The 27,170-nt window shown below is 40.1% G+C and overlaps 3 protein-coding genes across 3 annotated transcripts in view; 2 read left to right on the top strand and 1 right to left on the bottom strand.

The window, feature by feature from the left end:
* LOC139747456 (uncharacterized) lies at positions 1 to 10,917 on the top strand. Its single transcript, XM_071659812.1, has 4 exons — positions 1 to 202; positions 731 to 822; positions 1,936 to 1,999; positions 3,055 to 10,917. Exon 4 carries the CDS (start codon positions 5,462 to 5,464, stop codon positions 10,541 to 10,543), a length of 5,082 nt encoding a protein of 1,693 aa, XP_071515913.1. The 5' UTR covers positions 1 to 202; positions 731 to 822; positions 1,936 to 1,999; positions 3,055 to 5,461; the 3' UTR covers positions 10,544 to 10,917.
* On the top strand, positions 8,826 to 23,696 carry LOC139747455 (uncharacterized). Its single transcript, XM_071659811.1, has 4 exons — positions 8,826 to 19,061; positions 20,229 to 20,377; positions 22,169 to 22,279; positions 22,709 to 23,696. The coding sequence occupies exon 1, from the start codon at positions 11,200 to 11,202 to the stop codon at positions 17,962 to 17,964; it is 6,765 nt and encodes a 2,254-aa protein (XP_071515912.1). The 5' UTR covers positions 8,826 to 11,199; the 3' UTR covers positions 17,965 to 19,061; positions 20,229 to 20,377; positions 22,169 to 22,279; positions 22,709 to 23,696.
* LOC139747457 (uncharacterized) overlaps positions 23,589 to 27,170 on the bottom strand; it is a 69,091-nt gene continuing 65,509 nt past the window's right edge. The window contains exon 9 of the mRNA XM_071659813.1: positions 23,589 to 26,849. Coding sequence (XP_071515914.1) covers positions 26,556 to 26,849 — 294 coding nt within the window. The 3' untranslated portion in view covers positions 23,589 to 26,555. The remainder of the gene's footprint in view (positions 26,850 to 27,170) is intronic.

Genomic DNA, 27,170 nt, shown 5'->3' on the forward strand with positions numbered 1-27,170 from the left:
GTACAAGTGTCGTGGTGACGTTGAAGGAAGCAGCACCGCCCGCACGGCGAGGCCCGATGCGGTTAAATGTAGGCCACAGTCCACTGGTGGTGCAGTGTGGTGGCCCTTCTCCTCGTAGCCTCCCTCTACTCTTCCTAATAGTCTGATTGGAGGTCCTACCGTCAGCACCGGAGTGCACCCTCGACCATTCTCTCTCTTGCAGGTGGGTGGGTCTTGCGTGACTTAGCGTGAAGGTGGAGAGGTTGTAGCTGGTGTGTGGATGGTTTGACATCTTTGTCTGCTAAGATTATCCCACGGTGGACCAACCACACGTCACTCCCCTTCGAAATACTGAGTGACGTAGAAAAAAAAAGTCATATGTCCCATCACCGATACCTCTAACTTCAAGTAGTTCACTGGGAAAATATCAGTGACTTTTTTTTCTTAATAATGTGGCCAGACCTCAGATGGTGCCAGTGCGAACATGGTGAGGATATTGGCCATAGGTTGCTTCCTCCTCCTTACATCCCTCATCCCCACCTGGCCATTTATTCTAAGGGCTTCTCTTTGCTTGTGTGTGCGTGTCACACAGTCATAAAGATTCACAAGTTCGAAAGTTTGTAGAAGTGAAAAAAAAAAAATGAGTCATTAAAATCCCCACATCCTTGAGAGCAAGTCGCTCAAGTCCATTTGCTGACTTCGTCAAGAGTCAGATGGCAACCCATTTTTTGACCGGTTCGGTGCCCAACAGGCGGAGGTGGACCAACGACGTCAGAGATGAGGCCCTTCCGCCTTCAAGTCCACGGAATCCTCGTGTTCCTTCTCGTGCTGCTTCTTCAAGAGGTAAGCTGTGTTCGTATGACTCTTTACCAAGTGTGTTTAAGCTAAAAAAAAAAAAAAAGAAAAAAACTAAGTGGTGATGCTCCGAGCTTCGCCAGCAGTCCACACCTCCCATCACAATTTCTTAGGGACTCGAATTACAGTAGTACCGATGATGCTATGGCTCTTCCTCCTGATGACAAAAGTCAATTCTTTGGTTCTCTCTCTCTCTCTCTCTCTCTCTCTCTCTCTCTCTCTCTCTCTCTCTCTCTCTCTCTCTCTCTCTCTCTCTCTCTCTCTCTCTCTTCGACTCCGACATCCAGTCACTTCCTGCTACGCCAGTGACCAGTCCTGTTTCCCCCCCTCTTCCCTCCCCAGTTTCTACCTAGTACAAGCCAAAAAGTACTCCTCTTCCGACGCATAAATAGTAACAAGGTACATGGAAAGGACAGCAGCACCACTTCTCGTGTTTTGAGAGTGTGTATCTGCTTTCCTTCATGTCTCCCTCAAAAAAAAAGTGAATCAACTAATCAATAAATAAATCTGTAGTAAATTCGTGCATAAGCGTCTTGAATCTCACAATCTTTTTGTCTACATCTGGTGTCTGTGCATGGGGCTTGTACACTAAACCTACTGTTCTCTCTCTCTCTCTCTCTCTCTCTCTCTCTCTCTCTCTCTCTCTCTCTCTCTCTCTCTCTCTCTCTCTCTCTCTCTCTCTCTCTCTTGTGAAGCTTCATTTCCACACACACACACACAAAAAAAAAACTAAAGTCTATGTTATCAACATCCAATGCGCATTTTTTCAGCACGATTAACCTTCACTTTCACTAAGAGAAAAACACCAACGTTTCCACCCTTTTTTTTTTGTCCCCCTCCCTCGTCGTTAACTAGTGTGTTCCCTGACACTGCATATTCATGGTGGGTATCTCTATTCATATACTCTAAACCAGGATTCAGAGATTACCAGTTATATCATAACTTTATTCCAATGCAACTGTCACTGGAAACCTTTTGCTGTATACTGTAATTATGATGATGATGATGATGATGATGATGATGGTAACGGCATTGGTGTCGGCAATAGTCGTAATGGTTGTCGTTCTCTGGCATTATCCATCTATTCCTCTCTTATTCCAGCACGGCCACGCGACTCAGAATGAACTGCATTCCGTCCTCTTACCACTTCCAATTCATTTCTACGGTGAGTCCCTCCTTGTGTCAGTTTTTTGTTTTTTTTGATCTAAAAGTGCCTCGTGCTGAGTGTATGTATGTATGTACCGTAGCGAGGTTTATGTGGCAACAGTGCTGGCGTCCAGACGGACGTGGCTTTGGCATAATGGATGAATGTAATGAGACAAGTTGCACCCTTCGGTTCATAGTCAAGAGTCTTGTGGTGTGTATGTGGTGTATACGTGGCATGTGTACTGCGTTGTACTTTATTGCATTTTATATATATATATATATATATATATATATATATATATATATATATATATATATATATATATATATATATATATATATATATATATATATTATCCCTGGGGATAGGGGAGAAAGAATACTTCCCACGTATTCCCTGCGGGTCGTAGAAGGCAACTAAAAGGGAAGGAAGCGGGGGGCTGGAAATCCTCCCCTCTCGGTTTTTTTAATTTTCCAAAAGGAGGGACGGAGAAGGGGGCCAGGTGAGGACATTCCCTCAAAGATTCAGTCCTCTGTTCTTAAGGCAACCTCGCTAATGCGGGAGATGGCGAATAGTATGAAAGAAAAAAGAAAGAATATATATATATGTGTGTGTGTGTGTGTGTGTGTGTGTGTGTGTGTGTGTGTGTGTGTGCTAAAATTGTACATGTAAATAACATTATACTTGACAACTTCACCGAATATGGTTCCTCTTAGTCTTGCATGTATGTTCATTTTATTTGCTCTAGAATCAACAGAATGAAATCAAGACCGAAAGACGATGCATGTATCAAGAACGTTGAATTTAAGAACACTCGAGAGATGGTCAGTAATCCAAAAGAGGCACAGTGTTCACGAGTGTTGCCCCTCAGGTTTCAGACCTATATGAAAAACATCCTCGAGTAACTACTCTTACTGAATATTTGATTGGAGTCATTGAATATTTATCATCTAATCATGTGAAATGAAGATGAAGGAACATATGCATTTATGGATCTCATATGCCCATCGTATTTTGCATCATCTTATCAAGTACCACGCGGAAGCTAAAAGCTTTCTCTCTAACCTTTCCAGATCTGCGCGCTTCTGAGAGTGACCCTGATGGCGTCGTGGGCTGCAATATCACAGCTGAAAACGAAGATATGCGACAACTCAGCGAGACCTACAACAGCTTTACACGAGGATTGGAACACATGAGGACTATGATGCGTAAAGCTTGCACCGGCACTGGGTTCCCCACCTACGCACAGTTTATATATGACTTTACCTTCGAGCTTGGCCGACTACTCGAAGACCTCCAAACAAAATTACCAGAAGTGGTAGAGGGGTTACGAGCTCGGAGCAATGTTTGTCCTCCCGTCGAGACACGGCTGCTGCAGTTAGATGTGACACATGGTGACAACGAGACTGAATCATCGCAACCAAGTTTGTATTTCGACGTGCTGACGGAGACCAGGGCCAGAAGGGGTTGTACACAGAGGAACAGATTCAGAAACATACTGCCAGTGATGACAGACCGTGCACTTACAACGGTTGACCCATGTATAGTAATACCATCCCAAACATCAACGACATACCCAGTCTCAACAACTGCTACAACAGAGACTACATCTACAACTGAAGAATCTGAAAAAACTGAAGTCTCAGCAACAGCAACAGAAATTGCATCAACAACTTTAGCATCAACAGAAACTGAAATCTTCACTACTACAACAGGAACTCTATCTACAAGTGAAGAATCTGAAGAAACTCCATCTACAAGTGAAGAATCTGGAGAAACTCAATCTACAAGTGAAGGATCTGGAGAAACTCAATCTACAAGTGAAGGATCTGGAGAAACTCAATCTACAAGTGAAGAATCTGGAGAAACTCAATCTACAAGTGAAGGATCTGGAGAAACTCAATCTACAAGTGAAGGATCTGGAGAAACTCCATCTACAAGTGAAGAATCTGGAGAAACTCAATCTACAAGTGAAGAATCTGGAGAAACTCAATCTACAAGTGAAGGATCTGGAGAAACTCAATCTACAAGTGAAGGATCTGGAGAAACTCAATCTACAAGTGAAGGATCTGGAGAAACTCAATCTACAAGTGAAGGATCTGGAGAAACTCAATCTACAAGTGAAGAATCTGGAGAAACTCAATCTACAAGTGAAGAATCTGGAGAAACTCAATCTACAAGTGAAGAATCTGGAGAAACTCAATCTACAAGTGAAGAATCTAAAGAAACTGAAGCCTCAACAACAGAAACAGAAACTGGAACAACAACTGAAGAATCGGTAGAAACTGAAGTCTTCACTACTACAACAGGAACTCTATCAACAACCGAAGAATCTGCACCTGGAAGTGAATCTACGACTAAAGAATCAACACAAACCGAAGTCTCTACTTCAGAAACAGAGACTGTACCTACAACAGAAGAATCAGGATCAACTGAAGTCACTACTACTGCATCAGGAGTTGTATCTACAACTAAGGAAGAAACAGAAACTAAAGTATCTTCTTCAGCAACAGGAACTGTACCTACAACGGAAAAATCAGTGGGAAGTGAAGTCACTACTACTGCAACTGGAACTGAATCTACGACTAAAGAATCAACACAAACTAAAGTCTCTACTTCAGAAACAGGAACTGTACCTACAACAGCAAAATCAGGAGCAACTGAAGTCACTACTACTGCATCTGGAGTTGTATCTACAACTAAGGAAGAAACAGAAACTAAAGTATCTGCTTCAGCAACAGGAACTGCATCTACAACTGAAAAATCAGGACAAAGTGAAGCCAGTACCACTGCAACTGGTGTTGAATCTTCTACTAAAGAATCAACACAAACTAAAGTCTCTACTTCAGAAACAGGAACTATACCTACAACAGAAAAATCAGTGGGAAGTGAAGTCACTACTACTGCAACTGGAATTAAATCTACGACTAAAGAATCAACACAAACTGAACTCTTTACTCAGAAACAGGCACTGTACCTACAACAGAAAAATCAGGATCAACGGAAGTCACTACTACTGAAACTGGAGTTTCATCTACAACTAAAGAATCAACACAAACTAAAGTCTCTACTTCACAAACAGGAACTGTACCTACAACAGAAAAATCAGGATCAACTGAAGTCACTGCTACTGCATCAGGAATTTCATCTACAACTAAAGAATCAACACAAACTAAAGTCTCTACTTCAGAGACAGGAACTGTACCTACAACAGAAAAATCAGTGGGAAGTGAAGTCACTACTGCATCAGGAGTTGTATCTACAACTAAGGAAGAAACAGAAACTAAAGTATCTTCTTCAGCAACAGGAACTGTACCTACAACTGAAAAATCAGGATCAACTGAGGTCACTGCTACTGCATCGGAAGTATCATCTACAACTAAAGAAACAACACAAACTAAAGTCTCTACTTCAGAGACAGGAACTGTTCCAACAGAAAAATCAGGAGCAACTGAAGTCTCTACTACTACATCAGAAGTTATGTCTACAACTAAGGAATCAACACAAACTAAAGTTTCTTCTTCAGCAACAGGAACCGTACCTACTACAGAAATATCAGGATCAACTGAAGTCACTGCTACTGCATCAGTAGTTTCATCAACAACTAAAGAATCAACACAAACTAAAGTCTCTACTTCACAAACAGAAACTGTACCTACTACAGAAAAATCAGAGGGAACAGAAGTCACTACTGCATCAGGAGTTGTATCTACAACTAAGGAAGAAACAGAAACTAAAGTATCTTCTTCAGCAACAGGAACTGTACCTACAACTGAAAAATCAGTGGGAAGTGAAGTCACTACTACTGCAACTGGAATTGAATCTACGACTAAAGAATCAACACAAACTAAAGTCTCTACTTCAGAAACAGGAACTGTACCTACAACAGAAAAATCAGTGGGAAGTGAAGTCACTACTGCATCAGGAGTTGTATCTACAACTAAGGAAGAAACAGAAACTAAAGTATCTTCTTCAGCAACAGGAACTGTACCTACAACGGAAAAATCAGTGGGAAGTGAAGTCACTACTACTGCAACTGGAACTGAATCTACGACTAAAGAATCAACACAAACTAAAGTCTCTACTTCAGAAACAGGAACTGTACCTACAACAGCAAAATCAGGAGCAACTGAAGTCACTACTACTGCATCTGGAGTTGTATCTACAACTAAGGAAGAAACAGAAACTAAAGTATCTGCTTCAGCAACAGGAACTGCATCTACAACTGAAAAATCAGGACAAAGTGAAGCCAGTACCACTGCAACTGGTGTTGAATCTTCGACTAAAGAATCAACACAAACTAAAGTCTCTACTTCAGAAACAGGAACTATATCTAGTACAGAAAAATCAGTGGGAAGTGAAGTCACTACTACTGCAACAGGAATTAAATCTACGACTAAAGAATCAACACAAACTGAACTCTCTACTTCAGAAACAGGAACTGTACCTACAACAGAAAAATCAGGATCAACGGAAGTCACTACTACTGAAACTGGAGTTTCATCTACAACTAAAGAATCAACACAAACTAAAGTCTCTACTTCACAAACAGGAACTGTACCTACAACAGAAAAATCAGGATCAACTGAAGTCACTGCTACTGCATCAGGAGTTTCATCTACAACTAAAGAATCAACACAAACTAAAGTCTCTACTTCACAAACAGGAACTGTACCTACAACAGAAAAATCAGTGGGAAGTGAAGTCACTACTGCATCAGGAGTTGTATCTACAACTAAGGAAGTAACAGAAACTAAAGTCTCAGCTTCAGTAACAGGAACTGTACCTACAACAGGAATATCAAGATCAACTGGAGTCACCACTACTGAAACTGGAGTAGAATCTACGACTAAAGAATCAACACAAACTAAAGTTTCTACTTCAGAAACAGGAACTGTACCTACAACAGAAATATCAGGATCAACTGAAGTCACTGCTACTGCATCAGTAGTTTCATCAACAACTAAAGAATCAACACAAACTAAAGTCTCTACTTCACAAACAGAAACTGTACCTACTACAGAAAAATCAGTGGGAAGTGAAGTCACTACTGCATCAGGAGTTGTATCTACAACTAAGGAAGAAACAGAAACTAAAGTCTCTTCTTCAGCAACAGAAACTGTACCTACAACTAAAAAATCAGGATCAACTGAGGTCACTGCTACTGCATCGGAAGTATCATCTACAACTAAAGAAACAACACAAACTAAAGTCTCTACTTCAGAGACAGGAACTGTTCCAACAGAAAAATCAGGAGCAACTGAAGTCTCTACTACTACATCAGAAGTTATGTCTACAACTAAGGAATCAACACAAACTAAAGTTTCTTCTTCAGCAACAGGAACCGTACCTACTACAGAAATATCAGGATCAACTGAAGTCACTGCTACTGCATCAGTAGTTTCATCAACAACTAAAGAATCAACACAAACTAAAGTCTCTACTTCACAAACAGAAACTGTACCTACTACAGAAAAATCAGAGGGAACAGAAGTCACTACTGCATCAGGAGTTGTATCTACAACTAAGGAAGAAACAGAAACTAAAGTATCTTCTTCAGCAACAGGAACTGTACCTACAACTGAAAAATCAGTGGGAAGTGAAGTCACTACTACTGCAACTGGAATTGAATCTACGACTAAAGAATCAACACAAACTAAAGTCTCTACTTCAGAAACAGGAACTGTACCTACAACAGAAAAATCAGTGGGAAGTGAAGTCACTACTGCATCAGGAGTTGTATCTACAACTAAGGAAGAAACAGAAACTAAAGTATCTTCTTCAGCAACAGGAACTGTACCTACAACGGAAAAATCAGTGGGAAGTGAAGTCACTACTACTGCAACTGGAATTGAATCTACGACTAAAGAATCAACACAAACTAAAGTCTCTACTTCAGAAACAGGAACTGTACCTACAACAGCAAAATCAGGAGCAACTGAAGTCACTACTACTGCATCTGGAGTTGTATCTACAACTAAGGAAGAAACAGAAACTAAAGTATCTGCTTCAGCAACAGGAACTGCATCTACAACTGAAAAATCAGGACAAAGTGAAGCTAGTACCACTGCAACTGGTGTTGAATCTTCGACTAAAGAATCAACACAAACTAAAGTCTCTACTTCAGAAACAGGAACTATACCTACAACAGAAAAATCAGAGGGAAGTGAAGTCACTACTACTGCAACAGGAATTAAATCTACGACTAAAGAATCAACACAAACTAAAGTCTCTACTTCAGAAACAGGAACTATATCTAGTACAGAAAAATCAGTGGGAAGTGAAGTCACTACTACTGCAACAGGAATTAAATCTACGACTAAAGAATCAACACAAACTGAACTCTCTACTTCCGAAACAGGAACTCTACCTACAACAGAAAAATCAGGATCAACGGAAGTCACTACTACTGAAACTGGAGTTTCATCTACAACTAAAGAATCAACACAAACTAAAGTCTCTACTTCACAAACAGGAACTGTACCTACAACAGAAAAATCAGGATCAACTGAAGTCACTGCTACTGCATCAGGAGTTTCATCTACAACTAAAGAATCAACACAAACTAAAGTCTCTACTTCACAAACAGGAACTGTACCTACAACAGAAAAATCAGTGGGAAGTGAAGTCACTACTGCATCAGGAGTTGTATCTACAACTAAGGAAGTAACAGAAACTAAAGTCTCAGCTTCAGTAACAGGAACTGTACCTACAACAGGAATATCAAGATCAACTGGAGTCACCACTACTGAAACTGGAGTAGAATCTACGACTAAAGAATCAACACAAACTAAAGTTTCTACTTCAGAAACAGGAACTGTACCTACAACAGAAATATCAGGATCAACTGAAGTCACTGCTACTGCATCAGTAGTTTCATCAACAACTAAAGAATCAACACAAACTAAAGTCTCTACTTCACAAACAGAAACTGTACCTACTACAGAAAAATCAGTGGGAAGTGAAGTCACTACTGCATCAGGAGTTGTATCTACAACTAAGGAAGAAACAGAAACTAAAGTATCTTCTTCAGCAACAGGAACTGTACCTACAACTGAAAAATCAGGATCAACTGAGGTCACTGCTACTGCATCGGAAGTATCATCTACAACTAAAGAAACAACACAAACTAAAGTCTCTACTTCAGAGACAGGAACTGTTCCAACAGAAAAATCAGGAGCAACTGAAGTCTCTACTACTACATCAGAAGTTATGTCTACAACTAAGGAATCAACACAAACTAAAGTTTCTTCTTCAGCAACAGGAACCGTACCTACTACAGAAATATCAGGATCAACTGAAGTCACTGCTACTGCATCAGTAGTTTCATCAACAACTAAAGAATCAACACAAACTAAAGTCTCTACTTCACAAACAGAAACTGTACCTACTACAGAAAAATCAGAGGGAACAGAAGTCACTACTGCATCAGGAGTTGTATCTACAACTAAGGAAGAAACAGAAACTAAAGTATCTTCTTCAGCAACAGGAACTGTACCTACAACTGAAAAATCAGTGGGAAGTGAAGTCACTACTACTGCAACTGGAATTGAATCTACGACTAAAGAATCAACACAAACTAAAGTCTCTACTTCAGAAACAGGAACTGTACCTACAACAGAAAAATCAGTGGGAAGTGAAGTCACTACTGCATCAGGAGTTGTATCTACAACTAAGGAAGAAACAGAAACTAAAGTATCTTCTTCAGCAACAGGAACTGTACCTACAACGGAAAAATCAGTGGGAAGTGAAGTCACTACTACTGCAACTGGAATTGAATCTACGACTAAAGAATCAACACAAACTAAAGTCTCTACTTCAGAAACAGGAACTGTACCTACAACAGCAAAATCAGGAGCAACTGAAGTCACTACTACTGCATCTGGAGTTGTATCTACAACTAAGGAAGAAACAGAAACTAAAGTATCTGCTTCAGCAACAGGAACTGCATCTACAACTGAAAAATCAGGACAAAGTGAAGCCAGTACCACTGCAACTGGTGTTGAATCTTCGACTAAAGAATCAACACAAACTAAAGTCTCTACTTCAGAAACAGGAACTATGCCTAGTACAGAAAAATCAGTGGGAAGTGAAGTCACTACTACTGCAACAGGAATTAAATCTACGACTAAAGAATCAACACAAACTGAACTCTCTACTTCAGAAACAGGAACTGTACCTACAACAGAAAAATCAGGATCAACGGAAGTCACTACTACTGAAACTGGAGTTTCATCTACAACTAAAGAATCAACACAAACTAAAGTCTCTACTTCACAAACAGGAACTGTACCTACAACAGAAAAATCAGGATCAACTGAAGTCACTGCTACTGCATCAGGAGTTTCATCTACAACTAAAGAATCAACACAAACTAAAGTCTCTACTTCACAAACAGGAACTGTACCTACAACAGAAAAATCAGTGGGAAGTGAAGTCACTACTGCATCAGGAGTTGTATCTACAACTAAGGAAGTAACAGAAACTAAAAGTCTCAGCTTCAGTAACAGGAACTGTACCTACAACAGGAATATCAAGATCAACTGGAGTCACCACTACTGAAACTGGAGTAGAATCTACGACTAAAGAATCAACACAAACTAAAGTTTCTACTTCAGAAACAGGAACTGTACCTACAACAGAATCAGGATCAACTGAAGTCACTGCTACTGCATCAGTAGTTTCATCAACAACTAAAGAATCAACACAAACTAAAGTCTCTACTTCACAAACAGAAACTGTACCTACTACAGAAAAATCAGTGGGAAGTGAAGTCACTACTGCATCAGGAGTTGTATCTACAACTAAGGAAGAAACAGAAACTAAAGTATCTTCTTCAGCAACAGGAACTGTACCTACAACTGAAAAATCAGGATCAACTGAGGTCACTGCTACTGCATCGGAAGTATCATCTACAACTAAAGAAACAACACAAACTAAAGTCTCTACTTCAGAGACAGGAACTGTTCCAACAGAAAAATCAGGAGCAACTGAAGTCTCCAACTAAGGAAGAAACAGAAACTAAAGTCTCTTCTTCAGCAACAGGAACTGTACCTACAACTGAAAAATCAGGATCAACTGAGGTCACTGCTACTGCATCGGAAGTATCATCTACAACTAAAGAAACAACACAAACTAAAGTCTCTACTTCAGAGACAGGAACTGTTCCAACAGAAAAATCAGGAGCAACTGAAGTCTCTACTACTACATCAGAAGTTATGTCTACAACTAAGGAATCAACACAAACTAAAGTTTCTTCTTCAGCAACAGGAACTGTACCTACTACAGAAATATCAGGATCAACTGAAGTCACTGCTACTGCATCAGTAGTTTCATCAACAACTAAAGAATCAACACAAACTAAAGTCTCTACTTCACAAACAGAAACTGTACCTACTACAGAAAAATCAGAGGGAACAGAAGTCACTACTGCATCAGGAGTTGTATCTACAACTAAGGAAGAAACAGAAACTAAAGTATCTTCTTCAGCAACAGGAACTGTACCTACAACTGAAAAATCAGTGGGAAGTGAAGTCACTACTACTGCAACTGGAATTGAATCTACGACTAAAGAATCAACACAAACTAAAGTCTCTACTTCAGAAACAGGAACTGTACCTACAACAGAAAAATCAGTGGGAAGTGAAGTCACTACTGCATCAGGAGTTGTATCTACAACTAAGGAAGAAACAGAAACTAAAGTATCTTCTTCAGCAACAGGAACTGTACCTACAACGGAAAAATCAGTGGGAAGTGAAGTCACTACTACTGCAACTGGAATTGAATCTACGACTAAAGAATCAACACAAACTAAAGTCTCTACTTCAGAAACAGGAACTGTACCTACAACAGCAAAATCAGGAGCAACTGAAGTCACTACTACTGCATCTGGAGTTGTATCTACAACTAAGGAAGAAACAGAAACTAAAGTATCTGCTTCAGCAACAGGAACTGCATCTACAACTGAAAAATCAGGACAAAGTGAAGCCAGTACCACTGCAACTGGTGTTGAATCTTCGACTAAAGAATCAACACAAACTAAAGTCTCTACTTCAGAAACAGGAACTATGCCTAGTACAGAAAAATCAGTGGGAAGTGAAGTCACTACTACTGCAACAGGAATTAAATCTACGACTAAAGAATCAACACAAACTGAACTCTCTACTTCAGAAACAGGAACTGTACCTACAACAGAAAAATCAGGATCAACGGAAGTCACTACTACTGAAACTGGAGTTTCATCTACAACTAAAGAATCAACACAAACTAAAGTCTCTACTTCACAAACAGGAACTGTACCTACAACAGAAAAATCAGGATCAACTGAAGTCACTGCTACTGCATCAGGAGTTTCATCTACAACTAAAGAATCAACACAAACTAAAGTCTCTACTTCACAAACAGGAACTGTACCTACAACAGAAAAATCAGAGGGAAGTGAAGTCACTACTGCATCAGGAGTTGTATCTACAACTAAGGAAGTAACAGAAACTAAAGTCTCAGCTTCAGTAACAGGAACTGTACCTACAACAGGAATATCAAGATCAACTGGAGTCACCACTACTGAAACTGGAGTAGAATCTACGACTAAAGAATCAACACAAACTAAAGTTTCTACTTCAGAAACAGGAACTGTACCTACAACAGAAATATCAGGATCAACTGAAGTCACTGCTACTGCATCAGTAGTTTCATCAACAACTAAAGAATCAACACAAACTAAAGTCTCTACTTCACAAACAGAAACTGTACCTACTACAGAAAAATCAGTGGGAAGTGAAGTCACTACTGCATCAGGAGTTGTATCTACAACTAAGGAAGAAACAGAAACTAAAGTCTCTTCTTCAGCAACAGGAACTGTACCTACAACTGAAAAATCAGGATCAACTGAGGTCACTGCTACTGCATCGGAAGTATCATCTACAACTAAAGAAACAACACAAACTAAAGTCTCTACTTCAGAGACAGGAACTGTTCCAACAGAAAAATCAGGAGCAACTGAAGTCTCTACTACTACATCAGAAGTTATGTCTACAACTAAGGAATCAACACAAACTAAAGTTTCTTCTTCAGCAACAGGAACTGTACCTACTACAGAAATATCAGGATCAACTGAAGTCACTGCTACTGCATCAGTAGTTTCATCAACAACTAAAGAATCAACACAAACTAAAGTCTCTACTTCACAAACAGAAACTGTACCTACTACAGAAAAATCAGAGGGAACAGAAGTCACTACTGCATCAGGAGTTGTATCTACAACTAAGGAAGAAACAGAAACTAAAGTATCTTCTTCAGCAACAGGAACTGTACCTACAACTGAAAAATCAGTGGGAAGTGAAGTCACTACTACTGCAACTGGAATTGAATCTACGACTAAAGAATCAACACAAACTAAAGTCTCTACTTCAGAAACAGGAACTGTACCTACAACAGAAAAATCAGTGGGAAGTGAAGTCACTACTGCATCAGGAGTTGTATCTACAACTAAGGAAGAAACAGAAACTAAAGTATCTTCTTCAGCAACAGGAACTGTACCTACAACGGAAAAATCAGTGGGAAGTGAAGTCACTACTACTGCAACTGGAATTGAATCTACGACTAAAGAATCAACACAAACTAAAGTCTCTACTTCAGAAACAGGAACTGTACCTACAACAGCAAAATCAGGAGCAACTGAAGTCACTACTACTGCATCTGGAGTTGTATCTACAACTAAGGAAGAAACAGAAACTAAAGTATCTGCTTCAGCAACAGGAACTGCATCTACAACTGAAAAATCAGGACAAAGTGAAGCCAGTACCACTGCAACTGGTGTTGAATCTTCGACTAAAGAATCAACACAAACTAAAGTCTCTACTTCAGAAACAGGAACTATACCTAGTACAGAAAAATCAGTGGGAAGTGAAGTCACTACTACTGCAACAGGAATTAAATCTACGACTAAAGAATCAACACAAACTGAACTCTCTACTTCAGAAACAGGAACTGTACCTACAACAGAAAAATCAGGATCAACGGAAGTCACTACTACTGAAACTGGAGTTTCATCTACAACTAAAGAATCAACACAAACTAAAGTCTCTACTTCACAAACAGGAACTGTACCTACAACAGAAAAATCAGGATCAACTGAAGTCACTGCTACTGCATCAGGAGTTTCATCTACAACTAAAGAATCAACACAAACTAAAGTCTCTACTTCACAAACAGGAACTGTACCTACAACAGAAAAATCAGTGGGAAGTGAAGTCACTACTGCATCAGGAGTTGTATCTACAACTAAGGAAGTAACAGAAACTAAAGTCTCAGCTTCAGTAACAGGAACTGTACCTACAACAGGAATATCAAGATCAACTGGAGTCACCACTACTGAAACTGGAGTAGAATCTACGACTAAAGAATCAACACAAACTAAAGTTTCTACTTCAGAAACAGGAACTGTACCTACAACAGAAATATCAGGATCAACTGAAGTCACTGCTACTGCATCAGTAGTTTCATCAACAACTAAAGAATCAACACAAACTAAAGTCTCTACTTCACAAACAATAACTGTACCTACTACAGAAAAATCAGTGGGAAGTGAAGTCACTACTGCATCAGGAGTTGTATCTACAACTAAGGAAGAAACAGAAACTAAAGTATCTTCTTCAGAAACAGGAACTGTACCTACAACTGAAAAATCAGGATCCCCTGAGGTCACTGCTACTGCATCGGAAGTATCATCTACAACTAAAGAAACAACACAAACTAAAGTCTCTACTTCAGAGACAGGAACTGTTCCAACAGAAAAATCAGGAGCAACTGAAGTCTCTACTACTACATCAGAAGTTATGTCTACAACTAAGGAATCAACACAAACTAAAGTTTCTTCTTCAGCAACAGGAACCGTACCTACTACAGAAATATCAGGATCAACTGAAGTCACTGCTACTGCATCAGTAGTTTCATCAACAACTAAAGAATCAACACAAACTAAAGTCTCTACTTCACAAACAGAAACTGTACCTACTACAGAAAAATCAGAGGGAACAGAAGTCACTACTGCATCAGGAGTTGTATCTACAACTAAGGAAGAAACAGAAACTAAAGTATCTTCTTCAGCAACAGGAACTGTACCTACAACTGAAAAATCAGTGGGAAGTGAAGTCACTACTACTGCAACTGGAATTGAATCTACGACTAAAGAATCAACACAAACTAAAGTCTCTACTTCAGAAACAGGAACTGTACCTACATCAGAAAAATCAGTGGGAAGTGAAGTCACTACTGCATCAGGAGTTGTATCTACAACTAAGGAAGAAACAGAAACTAAAGTATCTTCTTCAGCAACAGGAACTGTACCTACAACGGAAAAATCAGTGGGAAGTGAAGTCACTACTACTGCAACTGGAATTGAATCTACGACTAAAGAATCAACACAAACTAAAGTCTCTACTTCAGAAACAGGAACTGTACCTACAACAGCAAAATCAGGAGCAACTGAAGTCACTACTACTGCATCTGGAGTTGTATCTACAACTAAGGAAGAAACAGAAACTAAAGTATCTGCTTCAGCAACAGGAACTGCATCTACAACTGAAAAATCAGGACAAAGTGAAGCCAGTACCACTGCAACTGGTGTTGAATCTTCGACTAAAGAATCAACACAAACTAAAGTCTCTACTTCAGAAACAGGAACTATACCTAGTACAGAAAAATCAGTGGGAAGTGAAGTCACTACTACTGCAACAGGAATTAAATCTACGACTAAAGAATCAACACAAACTGAACTCTCTACTTCAGAAACAGGAACTGTACCTACAACAGAAAAATCAGGATCAACGGAAGTCACTACTACTGAAACTGGAGTTTCATCTACAACTAAAGAATCAACACAAACTAAAGTCTCTACTTCACAAACAGGAACTGTACCTACAACAGAAAAATCAGGATCAACTGAAGTCACTGCTACTGCATCAGGAGTTTCATCTACAACTAAAGAATCAACACAAACTAAAGTCTCTACTTCACAAACAGGAACTGTACCTACAACAGAAAAATCAGAGGGAAGTGAAGTCACTACTGCATCAGGAGTTGTATCTACAACTAAGGAAGTAACAGAAACTAAAGTCTCAGCTTCAGTAACAGGAACTGTACCTACAACAGGAATATCAAGATCAACTGGAGTCACCACTACTGAAACTGGAGTAGAATCTACGACTAAAGAATCAACACAAACTAAAGTTTCTACTTCAGAAACAGGAACTGTACCTACAACAGAAATATCAGGATCAACTGAAGTCACTGCTACTGCATCAGTAGTTTCATCAACAACTAAAGAATCAACACAAACTAAAGTCTCTACTTCACAAACAGAAACTGTACCTACTACAGAAAAATCAGTGGGAAGTGAAGTCACTACTGCATCAGGAGTTGTATCTACAACTAAGGAAGAAACAGAAACTAAAGTATCTTCTTCAGAAACAGGAACTGTACCTACAACTGAAAAATCAGGATCACCTGAGGTCACTGCTACTGCATCGGAAGTATCATCTACAACTAAAGAAACAACACAAACTAAAGTCTCTACTTCAGAGACAGGAACTGTTCCAACAGAAAAATCAGGAGCAACTGAAGTCTCTACTACTACATCAGAAGTTATGTCTACAACTAAGGAATCAACACAAACTAAAGTTTCTTCTTCAGCAACAGGAACCGTCCCTACTACAGAAATATCAGGATCAACTGAAGTCACTGCTACTGCATCAGTAGTTTCATCAACAACTAAAGAATCAACACAAACTAAAGTCTCTACTTCACAAACAGAAACTGTACCTACTACAGAAAAATCAGAGGGAACAGAAGTCACTACTGCATCAGGAGTTGTATCTACAACTAAGGAAGAAACAGAAACTAAAGTATCTGCTTCAGCAACAGGAACTGCATCTACAACTGAAAAATCAGGACAAAGTGAAGCCAGTACCACTGCAACTGGTGTTGAATCTTCGACTAAAGAATCAACACAAACTAAAGTCTCTACTTCAGAAACAGGAACTATACCTAGTACAGAAAAATCAGTGGGAAGTGAAGTCACTACTACTGCAACAGGAATTAAATCTACGACTAAAGAATCAACACAAACTGAACTCTCTACTTCAGAAACAGGAACTGTACCTACAACAGAAAAATCAGGATCAACGGAAGTCACTACTACTGAAACTGGAGTTTCATCTACAACTAAAGAATCAACACAAACTAAAGTCTCTACTTCAGAAACAGGAACTGTACCTACAACAGAAAAATCAGGATCAACTGAAGTCACTGCTACTGCATCAGGAGTTTCATCTACAACTAAAGAATCAACACAAACTAAAGTCTCTCCTTCAGAAACAGGAACTGTACCTACAACAGAAATATCAGAGGGAAGTGAAGTCACTACTGCATCAGGAGTTGTATCTACAACTAAGGAAGTAACAGAAACTAAAGTCTCTACTTCAGAAACAGGAACTGTACCTACAACAGAAATATCAAGATCAACAGCAGTCACTACTACTGAAACTGGAGTTGTATCTACGACTAAAGAATCAACACAAACTAAAGTCTCTACTTCAGTAACAGGAACTGTACCTACAACAGAAATATCAGGATCAACTGAAGTCACTACTACTGAAACTGGAGTTGAATATACGACTAAAGAATCAACACAAACCGAAGCCTCCACTTCAGAAAGAGGAACTGTACCTACAACAGAAAAATCAGGATCAACTGAAGTCACTGCTACTGCATCAGGAGTTTCATCTACAACTAAAGAATCAACACAAACCGAAGTCTCTACTTCAGAAAGAGGAACTGTACCTACAACAGAAAAATCAGGATCAATTGAAGTCACTGTTACTGCATCAGGAGTTTCATCTACAACTAAAGAATCAACACAAACCGAAGTCTCTACTTCAGAAAGAGGAACTGTACCTACAACAGAAAAATCAGTGGGAAGCTGAAGTCACTACTGCATCAGGAGTTGTATCTACAACTAAGGAAGTAACAGAAACTAAAGTCTCTACTTCAGAAAGAGGAACTGTACCTACAACAGAAAAATCAGGATCTACTGAAGTCACTGCTACTGCATCAGGAGTTTCATCTACAACTAAAGAATCAACACAAACTAAAGTCTCTACTTCAGAGACAGGAACTGTACTTCCAACAGAAAAATCAGGAGCAACTGAAGTCACTACTACTACATCAGGAGTTTCATCTACAATTAAGGAATCAACACAAACTAAAGTTTCTTCTTCAGCAACAGGAACTGTACCTACAACAGAAAAATCAGTGGGAAGTGAAGTCACTACTGCATCAGGAGTTGTATCTACAACTAAGGAAGTAACAGAAACTAAAGTCTCTGCTTCAGTAACAGTAACTGCACCTACAACAGGAAACTCAGTGGGAAGTGAAGTCACTACTGCGTCAGGAGTTGTATCTACAACTAAGGAAGAAACAGAAACTAAAGTATCTGCTTCAACCTCAGGAACTGTACCTACGACAGAAAAATCAGGACAAACTGAAGTCACTACTACTGCATCAGGCGTTGTATCCACAACTAAAGAATCAACACAAACTAGAGTCTCTACTTCAGCAACAGGAACTGTACCTACAACTGAAAAGTCAGTAGAAACTGAAGTCACTAGTGCTGCATCAGTTGTATCTACAACTAAAGAATCGACAGGAACATCCACTACATCAGAAACGTCTGTTAGTAGTTCTACACTTCCACCCACCACCGAGACTTCCTCTACAGCGCCGACTACTGATGACTGTGTCACAGCGCCTCCAGAAATCTCTTCCAAAATCATTAACTTAAACACGGAACTGTCTGATCTGGTACTTGAGATTAACCTAACCACCACAGCACTGATTAATTGTTCGGGAGACACTATAAAGTTAGGGGAGGTATTAATTTTGGCTTCAAACTTGCAAAGTCTCGTGGAGGAGATGATTAAAATCCAAGAAGAACTGGATGGGATAAAAAATTCACGCCGTCGGTTCCTTCTTTCTTCCTCGCTCCTCACACTCCTGAACACCGCCAGTGCCCGGGATGATGGTAAGCACTCGAACTCCTTCATTATGGTTTTAGTTAAGCGCTCGAACTCCTTCATTATGGTATTAGTTAAGCACTCGAACTCCTTCATTATGGTATTAGTTAAGCACAAGAACTCCTTCATTATAGCGTTAGTTAAGGGCCGGTTCGTCAAGGTCTGTGGGCAGACAGCAAGGGAAGTGTACCTGAAGGGCGGTGATGGTGAAGATCAGTCGGTACCACTACTTCCTGATGGTGTGGTTAAAATCGATGGCAATTACCAGGGTTTTTCTATTGGCTAGTCAAGGCAAGCAATAAAGTACCAGAGCTGCTAATGGCCTGGTTAAAGCTGGTTAAAGTGATAGGCGCGACGGCTTATCCATAAGTTTAGTCAAGGCCTGTGGTAAGCACTAGAGTTTACTTGTAAGTTGGTAAAGGCCGATGGTAAGAACCAGAATTTACTTGTAGGCTGATCAAGGCCAGTGGTAAGTAGCAACGTTTACCTGCAGGTTAGTCAAGGCCAGTAGGCTGATCAATATGGTATGAATGTTCCTTAGCAGCGCCTGACCTGATCATATCGCAACATCAACACTTAGGTTATGATCTACCGTGGACTCGTCGAGGTACATTTTGACATCACATATCTCATGTTCAGGACGATAACTGTATTTTATTTTGATACATTATCTATTTCCCGTAACATTTCATGTAGCTTTTGTATTAAGTTTGGTGCATATATGACAGTTAAACATTCATAGCGTTCATTGAATATTACCTTTTATGAAAAAAAAAATGATAAAAGAATGTAAGACGCTGTATCGAGAAGGTCAGGGACGGCTGCGCAGTGAGCTATCACTTCAGTGGCTGTCAAGCTTCACTCCTTTAACGCTGTTGGCATTCATTCACAAACATACAGTCTCTCCACCTCTACGGTAACAACTGACAGTATGTAACTCACATAATTCGTTTTCCTAACCAGAGAATTTCCTGCGTTGAACCCTAAGCGTTAGGCCTGCCTTTTAGCACAATCCTTCGTAAGTATATTATCTCTCTCTCTCTCTCTCTCTCTCTCTCTCTCTCTCTCTCTCTCTCTCTCTCTCTCTCTCTCTTAAATGAAATCTTGCAATCTTCTGAATTCTTGTCTAGTAAACAAGCGTCTTGACGTACTCCAATATGTTGCAACACCAACAGCACACTGCATCGCGAGCAGAGCAGCCCTGACTGAGTCCCTCAGGACCATGACCGAAGCCCTCAGTTCCCTGACCACGGAACCCACCAGCAACGAACAGCAGAACCGCGTCACCTGTGCTGCCCATGACGTCCTCGCCGCTTTTAACCAGGTGAAACGCCCTTCTCCCAAAAGTTTTTCCCCTCTCTTTTTTATTCCCCCCGAGAGTATCAGGTAATCAAGCAAGAGTCGGCTCTGCACGAATGAAGCCTTCTGTGTGCGGAACATATATATAAATATAGTGGTTCATCTGATCGCGTAGGCAAAAGGACATATTTTTCCTTTTTCCACTGTATCTCCTTCCACATTCATGGATTAACGCTGTCATTCCGTTGTATACCGTATCTTATGCAGATCAGGAACCGGACTCATGGAGCCTATGAAACGACCCACTTACTTCATTTGCCTCTCTCTCATTCGCTCGTTGCATGATCATGAGTGAAAGTCAGTCTACACAAAATTCGTACAGTAGTGTACTTCATCTTGTGAGACGCCGATGATCTCACATCCCCTTAAGAGATAATCATTAGGAATATATCTTACGACTTCCAGACATGATGGTTTATTGTACCTCCTAGTTTGCGTGAGCCAGATTTTTTTGTTTTTTGTTTTTACCCTCCTTGTTCTAGTCCCTGTGTCGTCAAAGCGAAGACGTGAGCTTCCGTAACGTAACGGTTAAGCATTACTGAGTTACCATGGGTCAGCCCGAGGTCGGACCCGTATCAGATTGAAACCTGGGCGTGGCAAACGACCTACACCCAATCCGGAACTTCATCCTCCCCACGGTGCTGGTCGGTAAACAGGCAACTGACTTAGACTAGAGCGTTTGTTTATGTGTGGAATACTACAAGGGAGTAAAGACATGGTGCACATATACTTGGTTAAGAGACGCGGTAACATCGGTGTATAACTCTCTCCTCGTAACACACAAGCAGTGATTAAAAACCGAGCAGAAAAAAGCAACGACTTTCACTCACTGAAGCCCAGCAAACAGGACAACCTAAGTGCCCATCCTACACTTACCCGCAGGCGAGGTATTGTCACGCCTTAATCCACGAAGATGATGAGGATCCCAGTTAGTGCCAGTGTGTCTTCGACAGCTGTCTACAGTATCCTGGGTAAACACATTGCTATAAGCAAGAATTCCCGGCAGCAGTTAAATCATTAAATATACAGAACTAGCTGGCAACACTTCCTCAAACGATCACCTCGTGGGTGACCGCGTATACTCTTGACCATTATATTTCACAACGTTTCAATGCATCAAGCAATAAAAACAAATGAAATACTAATAATAATACGTACAAAAATAAAAAGCAAATGATGTTTAAACATATTTGGATTGCAATACTCCATAATTGAACCTCCATTCAGAACAATCTAAATTATTTCGTAAAAAACAAAATCACAAAGAATACGTTTTTGTTATCCTACCTCAACTCCAGAATACGATACAATTTAGGATAATAGTGGGTGGAATTCACTCAAAAACGTACCTTAGTCTACAGACCTGAGGTAGCAGCCTACTACTCTGATGTCTGGACACGCACTGAAGAATGAGATAGGGTAGCAAGCGTGCGCTCATAGCGAATCCAGGAAACCGCGAAATTCAAATTTTCTGTCAGATGGAATCCACCATTGACTAAAAATCTAAGCACAATGATACGACTCTTCAGGACACCATTACGATCCTAGGATATGCTGGTGGCGTGACCATCATGCCCATGGATCTTTAAGTCGTATTCAAGGGTCGTACCGTCGTCTTCAAGGGACGCTTATATCTTTAAAGGCCTTCTTCTATTAAGGTACTAACATTTGTTACAATCAGTAATATTCTTACAGACACGCGCACAGTACCAACTGTGACTATTAATTAATAGATTTCCTCTTATTAAAATCACAGGTAGTTCAGGGCAGCACCCAGCTGAGCAGCGAAGACAATATGGAAGTTGAGGAACTCCTCCACCAGCTGACGGACTACAAGATGAAAGAAGTGACTGAACTCTTGTCTCAGGTCAGTACGATGTGAGCGCGGTAAGGTTAGTTAAGCTGTGAGCCAACTAAATTCAGTTAAACTGCGAGTTGCTAGGTTCGGTAAAGCTGTGAGCATACTGGTTTCGGTGAAGCTGTGACCATGTTAGTCTCAGCTTGGATGGAAGTATATGAAGCTCTCTGGTCAGGCTGTGAACGGCTATGCTCGGCCAGACAGTGCTTGGCTAAGCTTGGCCAGGCTGTGAGTGGATAAGCTTGGCCTGGCTTTGAATATTTCCGCTTAGCCAAACTCTAAATGGCTAGGTTCGGCCAAAAGGCGAAGAGGATCTACCCTTAGTATTCCATCAATCTCCTTTTGATAGTACGTTGGCCTCACAACCATTAATCTATCCTTGATATTCCATAAGACCTCAGTCCTTTAATTCTCCTTTTTCTTCTATTTTACCCTCAGAGCAAGAGGTCCAACGAAGCTAAGAAGGCTAGGCTGGAAGCAGAGTTGGAAACTCTACACAGACGCAGGAGGGCAGTGGAAGACTCCCTTCGTCAAGCCCGCGAAGCCTCCGCCCAGGCGCAGGAGTCTGTCAAAGGCTAAGGTGTTTGAGAAGCCGCATTTCTCAAAGTCGTGAAAGAAGAAAACCAAAGAGAATGTAAGGAAGATCAGCAGTAGAGAAACATAAGGTTGAATCTTACATCCGGTGGAGAGACGAAGTAGATTTCGTCAAAAAAGAACAAGCAGAGATGAAGAAATTGACAGCCGTCACTCTGTAGTCTCTAAGGAAGGACTCAAAAGAACCAGAGGACATCATTTAATTTCTATTTTTTTCTCAAATAAAAGTTGCAAAGAAAAACACATGTAGGGAAAAACTCATCCTAGCTGCTAGGAATATATCAGTATCACCTTCTAATTGTATCTAGAGAGAGAATATTGATAGAAACAGAGAAAATGTGAATAGCAATGCAATGGAATTCTAGAAAATTTTTTTTTTTCTTTATCCTCTCTCTGCATCTCTGCTGCCGTCGTCTACGTCAGATGATGTTAATCTCCATCCCCCTAGGAGCCTTCCCTGTGCCTTATATTATGTGTGTGTGTGTGTGAGGCGAAAGGGAAGTAGTTTTATCCTATATTCTTAGATGTTGATAGCCATTTTATCATACATTTATCAGTATTATATATATATATATATATATATATATATATATATATATATATATATATATAAATAATTGAAAATTGATGGTAACCTTTAAAACTCATTGAAATGACTGAATAACATCATTTATAAATACTATTATTCAGAATATGTGTTTGACGAATGAAATAAAAGAGAAACTTACTTTATCATAAACATTTATTCTTACATAAACATTCTCACCTCTTTACATAGTTAATTCATGTAACATTCATCCATAGCCACCATTAAATAAATATTCCCAGTTCATCAGTTTAAATAAATAACCCTATATTCTAAGAATGCCCGTTAAGGTAATCAAATGCGAGAGATAAAAAAAAAAAAGAGAAAGTCCTCAAAGAGGTTTCCCATATGTGAGTTCTCTCATATGGACTAAGAAGCTTTGAATGCTCTCTGATAAATCCAGAATCTATGTGTTGAGTAGCACCAAATTCTAAACCATTATATGAATGTTAATTAAACAGTTCAGGAAAGTCGCCTTATTATCCACGTTATATGTATGTGTTCCTAAACAGATTTAGCTTTAGATACCCTAATATGGATACTAAGACACTAGAAGTTCTCTAAAATAGATTTTGAGCCAGTGAATATTCCCAAATAGATTCTGAGCCTATATCAACTCCAACACAGATTCTGAGCCTATAAGAATTCCCAAACAGATTCTTAATCTATAGATATGCCACCTGTACCTCTGCACTTATAATATCAACCAGATTTTCGAAAGTGGTCGAGTGTTCTAAGATTAAACCATAACAGTACTAGGCTTTTGTTACAAGTGAAACCCTAATGTGCGCTACTGGAATGGCTACAAAATTACATTTAGAACAGAACAGTGTGAGAGAATATTACACTGAAGGATCCATGCTGTTGGGTCATGACAAGAACACAAGACTTACATCGGAAAACTGCTGTGGTGAACGCCACTGGTGACTGCACCGGTGCTGAATATTTGAGCTAACATCGTTCAGTCTTTTATATTGCAGTATCTCGTTCGAGAGACTTATGGGAGGCAGCGGAGAGTAACGCTAAGAGAACATCAAGACAATGGCACGTGGATAATGCGGCTAAGTACGTCAAAGATGCGGTTGTCATGCCAAGTGTCGCGATTTCCAAACATTCCACCCGACGATGGGGTGACAACCCATCCTCTGAGTTCATTAACAACCGTACGAGTCCTTGGCAGTATGATTCGTTTTCCCCCCAGGATGGTAGAGTCATGATCTGCCAAGCACCTAGGCTACCATATATCACTTCTAAACCAAAGCATCCTGGGAAAGATATACACATCATGGCAACATTGATTCTTTCTAATCGTATATCAATTTCCTTTTGTACAGTCTGTGTTTAGAAGACGTAATCTAAAATAGATGAAAGATTTAAATGTTCTGAATACTATACAAACTAAGTACTTGAAGATACGTCGTTAGCCGTTTGAGGATCATATTAACAAAACAATAATTTAATTTATATATTCGTCTATAGGTGATTCTGAGGGATGAATTGTCCAAACTGAATCCCAATGTGGCATTTTTTGGAACATTTGTAAAATCTGTAGAACACTTCTGGCATCTCCAGAGCACTTGGGACATCTTTAGAACACCTGTGGCATCTGCGTGTTTTGTCCATGCCATATCGGCCACTAAGGAAAAAAAATGGAAAATGTGTTTGAAAATGTTTTGAAGCATCGATTCATTTTTGCTGTCACTTTGGTGGCGCCATAGTGGAGGAGTTGGTGCTTCTATACGTAGAACGACTTCCATTTGAAGAGTGACTACAGTGAGAAGGGATGACAAAACCAATGGCAGGACGACTACCACGACTGCTATAAGTGTTGGCGACCTAAACAAGTATAAAAACTAAGGATGGGCTGCCTATCACGGGTGACAGAGTAGCTGAAACTGTATACACACGTTGTGAAAAATCACCACGACTGAGAAGGGCTAGGCTACCTGAGGTGGTGAGACAGATTACTACGAGTTAACACCGATACAAGGTTACGCTACTAGGCTAGTACTAAGCTAGTGCTAGGGAGTATAACCAGCAGGTCGTATAATAGCGAATAACATGAACACTTTGGTAGCACAACAAGCTTCAAGGAACGCTACGTTATTTCTTAAATTTTCGTCTTTCCTTCTTGGCGAGATAGTATGATCACAGTAGTTTGTGAGTTTGCTGTAAAGGTGAATTTTTTTTTTTTCTGATTTGAACTTCAAATTCAGTAATTATTCAAATCTCTGAAACGTCTAGATAAGGTGATAATTTATACCTCTTTTGAAATGTCGTAAGTACATTTCTCTGCTATACTTGCCTCCGTAGATGATTTCCACCGAAAAAGCACGATGCTAAGACTGATATGCCACAGATGTTCTATCGCACAGCCCAAGTGGGAGACACAGTGGTCAATTATATGAGGCAGGCAGTACGTTATCTGCTTCATGTACTTAGACTGTATACAGGAAACAGGAAAAGGAGAATGCATATACCTAGTATATCCTTGGATTGCCTAAAACCCTTGCGTCCACCTAGATACCGCGTATAACCTACAAGTTTGAAACTATTGAGAAACATTTTTCATCCCTTAAATCCCATCAGAATATCAACAAAGATATCATATGCCCATTGTAAAGCTATAAATATTACTGGAAAAAAAATCATTTATGCCCATTATGATATGTTGAACCAGCTATAAACCCCTAAAGAGAGAATTCAATTGCCCTGAACAAACAGTAATGAAACAAATTGTTGCAAAATCAAGACAGCACCTTCGCACGGAAGACTGAAAAAAAAAAAAAAGGTTTTCGACAATAAACTGATGCTCAAAGATATGCTCATCTTTTTATACGGTATTGCAAGTTTCTGGACGTGATGCTGACGATAGAATGACATTTTGCTATAGGGCCATAATGTGCGACGTGTGGTTGACTTGGCATTGCACTTAAAGAGGTCGACAGGTAGGGAAATGGGGTTCGGGAGGTCGACGGCCTTCGCGAAGGAAGTCGACTGTCGACGGTTGAGGTCCGAGAAGTCGACATCTGGGGCTGTGTTGAGGAGAGTCGACAGATAGAAGAAGGGTTCCACGAGATCAACAGCTGGCTTTGCACTAAGTTGCTAATCAGTGAGGTAAGAGGTGGAGGATGCGCGAGAGGAGGGGGCGCCGAAGTAGAGTGAGGGTGGGGTAGGGTCGATCTGCTTGGTGGCCCTCTTCTTGTGCCACAGGTAGCTCCAGGCCATGAGGAGGACGAGCTGCGCCGCCAGGAAGAGGGCGCACGCCACCACCACACTAGTGAAAGAGGAACAGCTGCCTTGGGCCACCTCCACCTCCACCTCCTCCTTCTGCGTAGCAGCGAAGGCGAACTTGTCAGTGATGCGGACAGACTGGGCCAGCATGATGCCCGTCTCAACCTGTGGACCATGAAAGCAAGAGTTAGGTTAATGAAATACTTTTGCAGTTAACTGTCATGTTGTTCAGTGCTTTTGACTCTGGTAAATGAATGTGATTTCTTACCAATATTTTCTTCTAGATATCTATGAGTTCAACAAGAGTTAGTATTGCTCTTTGAGATTTCTCAGTATGAAAAGAGATGCAAACAATAAATACCATCAAACGATTTGCAGGTAAATTATCAGCGTTTTCTTTTTTCCTGTTTCTTTCTTTCAAGCAGCATTTACCACAACCACGAGAGTTTCTCCAGACTAAATGAGTAGCACCACAAACCCTGACCA

The sequence above is a fragment of the Panulirus ornatus genome, chromosome 68 (assembly GCF_036320965.1).
Source record: "Panulirus ornatus isolate Po-2019 chromosome 68, ASM3632096v1, whole genome shotgun sequence".
Lineage (NCBI taxonomy): Eukaryota > Metazoa > Arthropoda > Malacostraca > Decapoda > Palinuridae > Panulirus > Panulirus ornatus.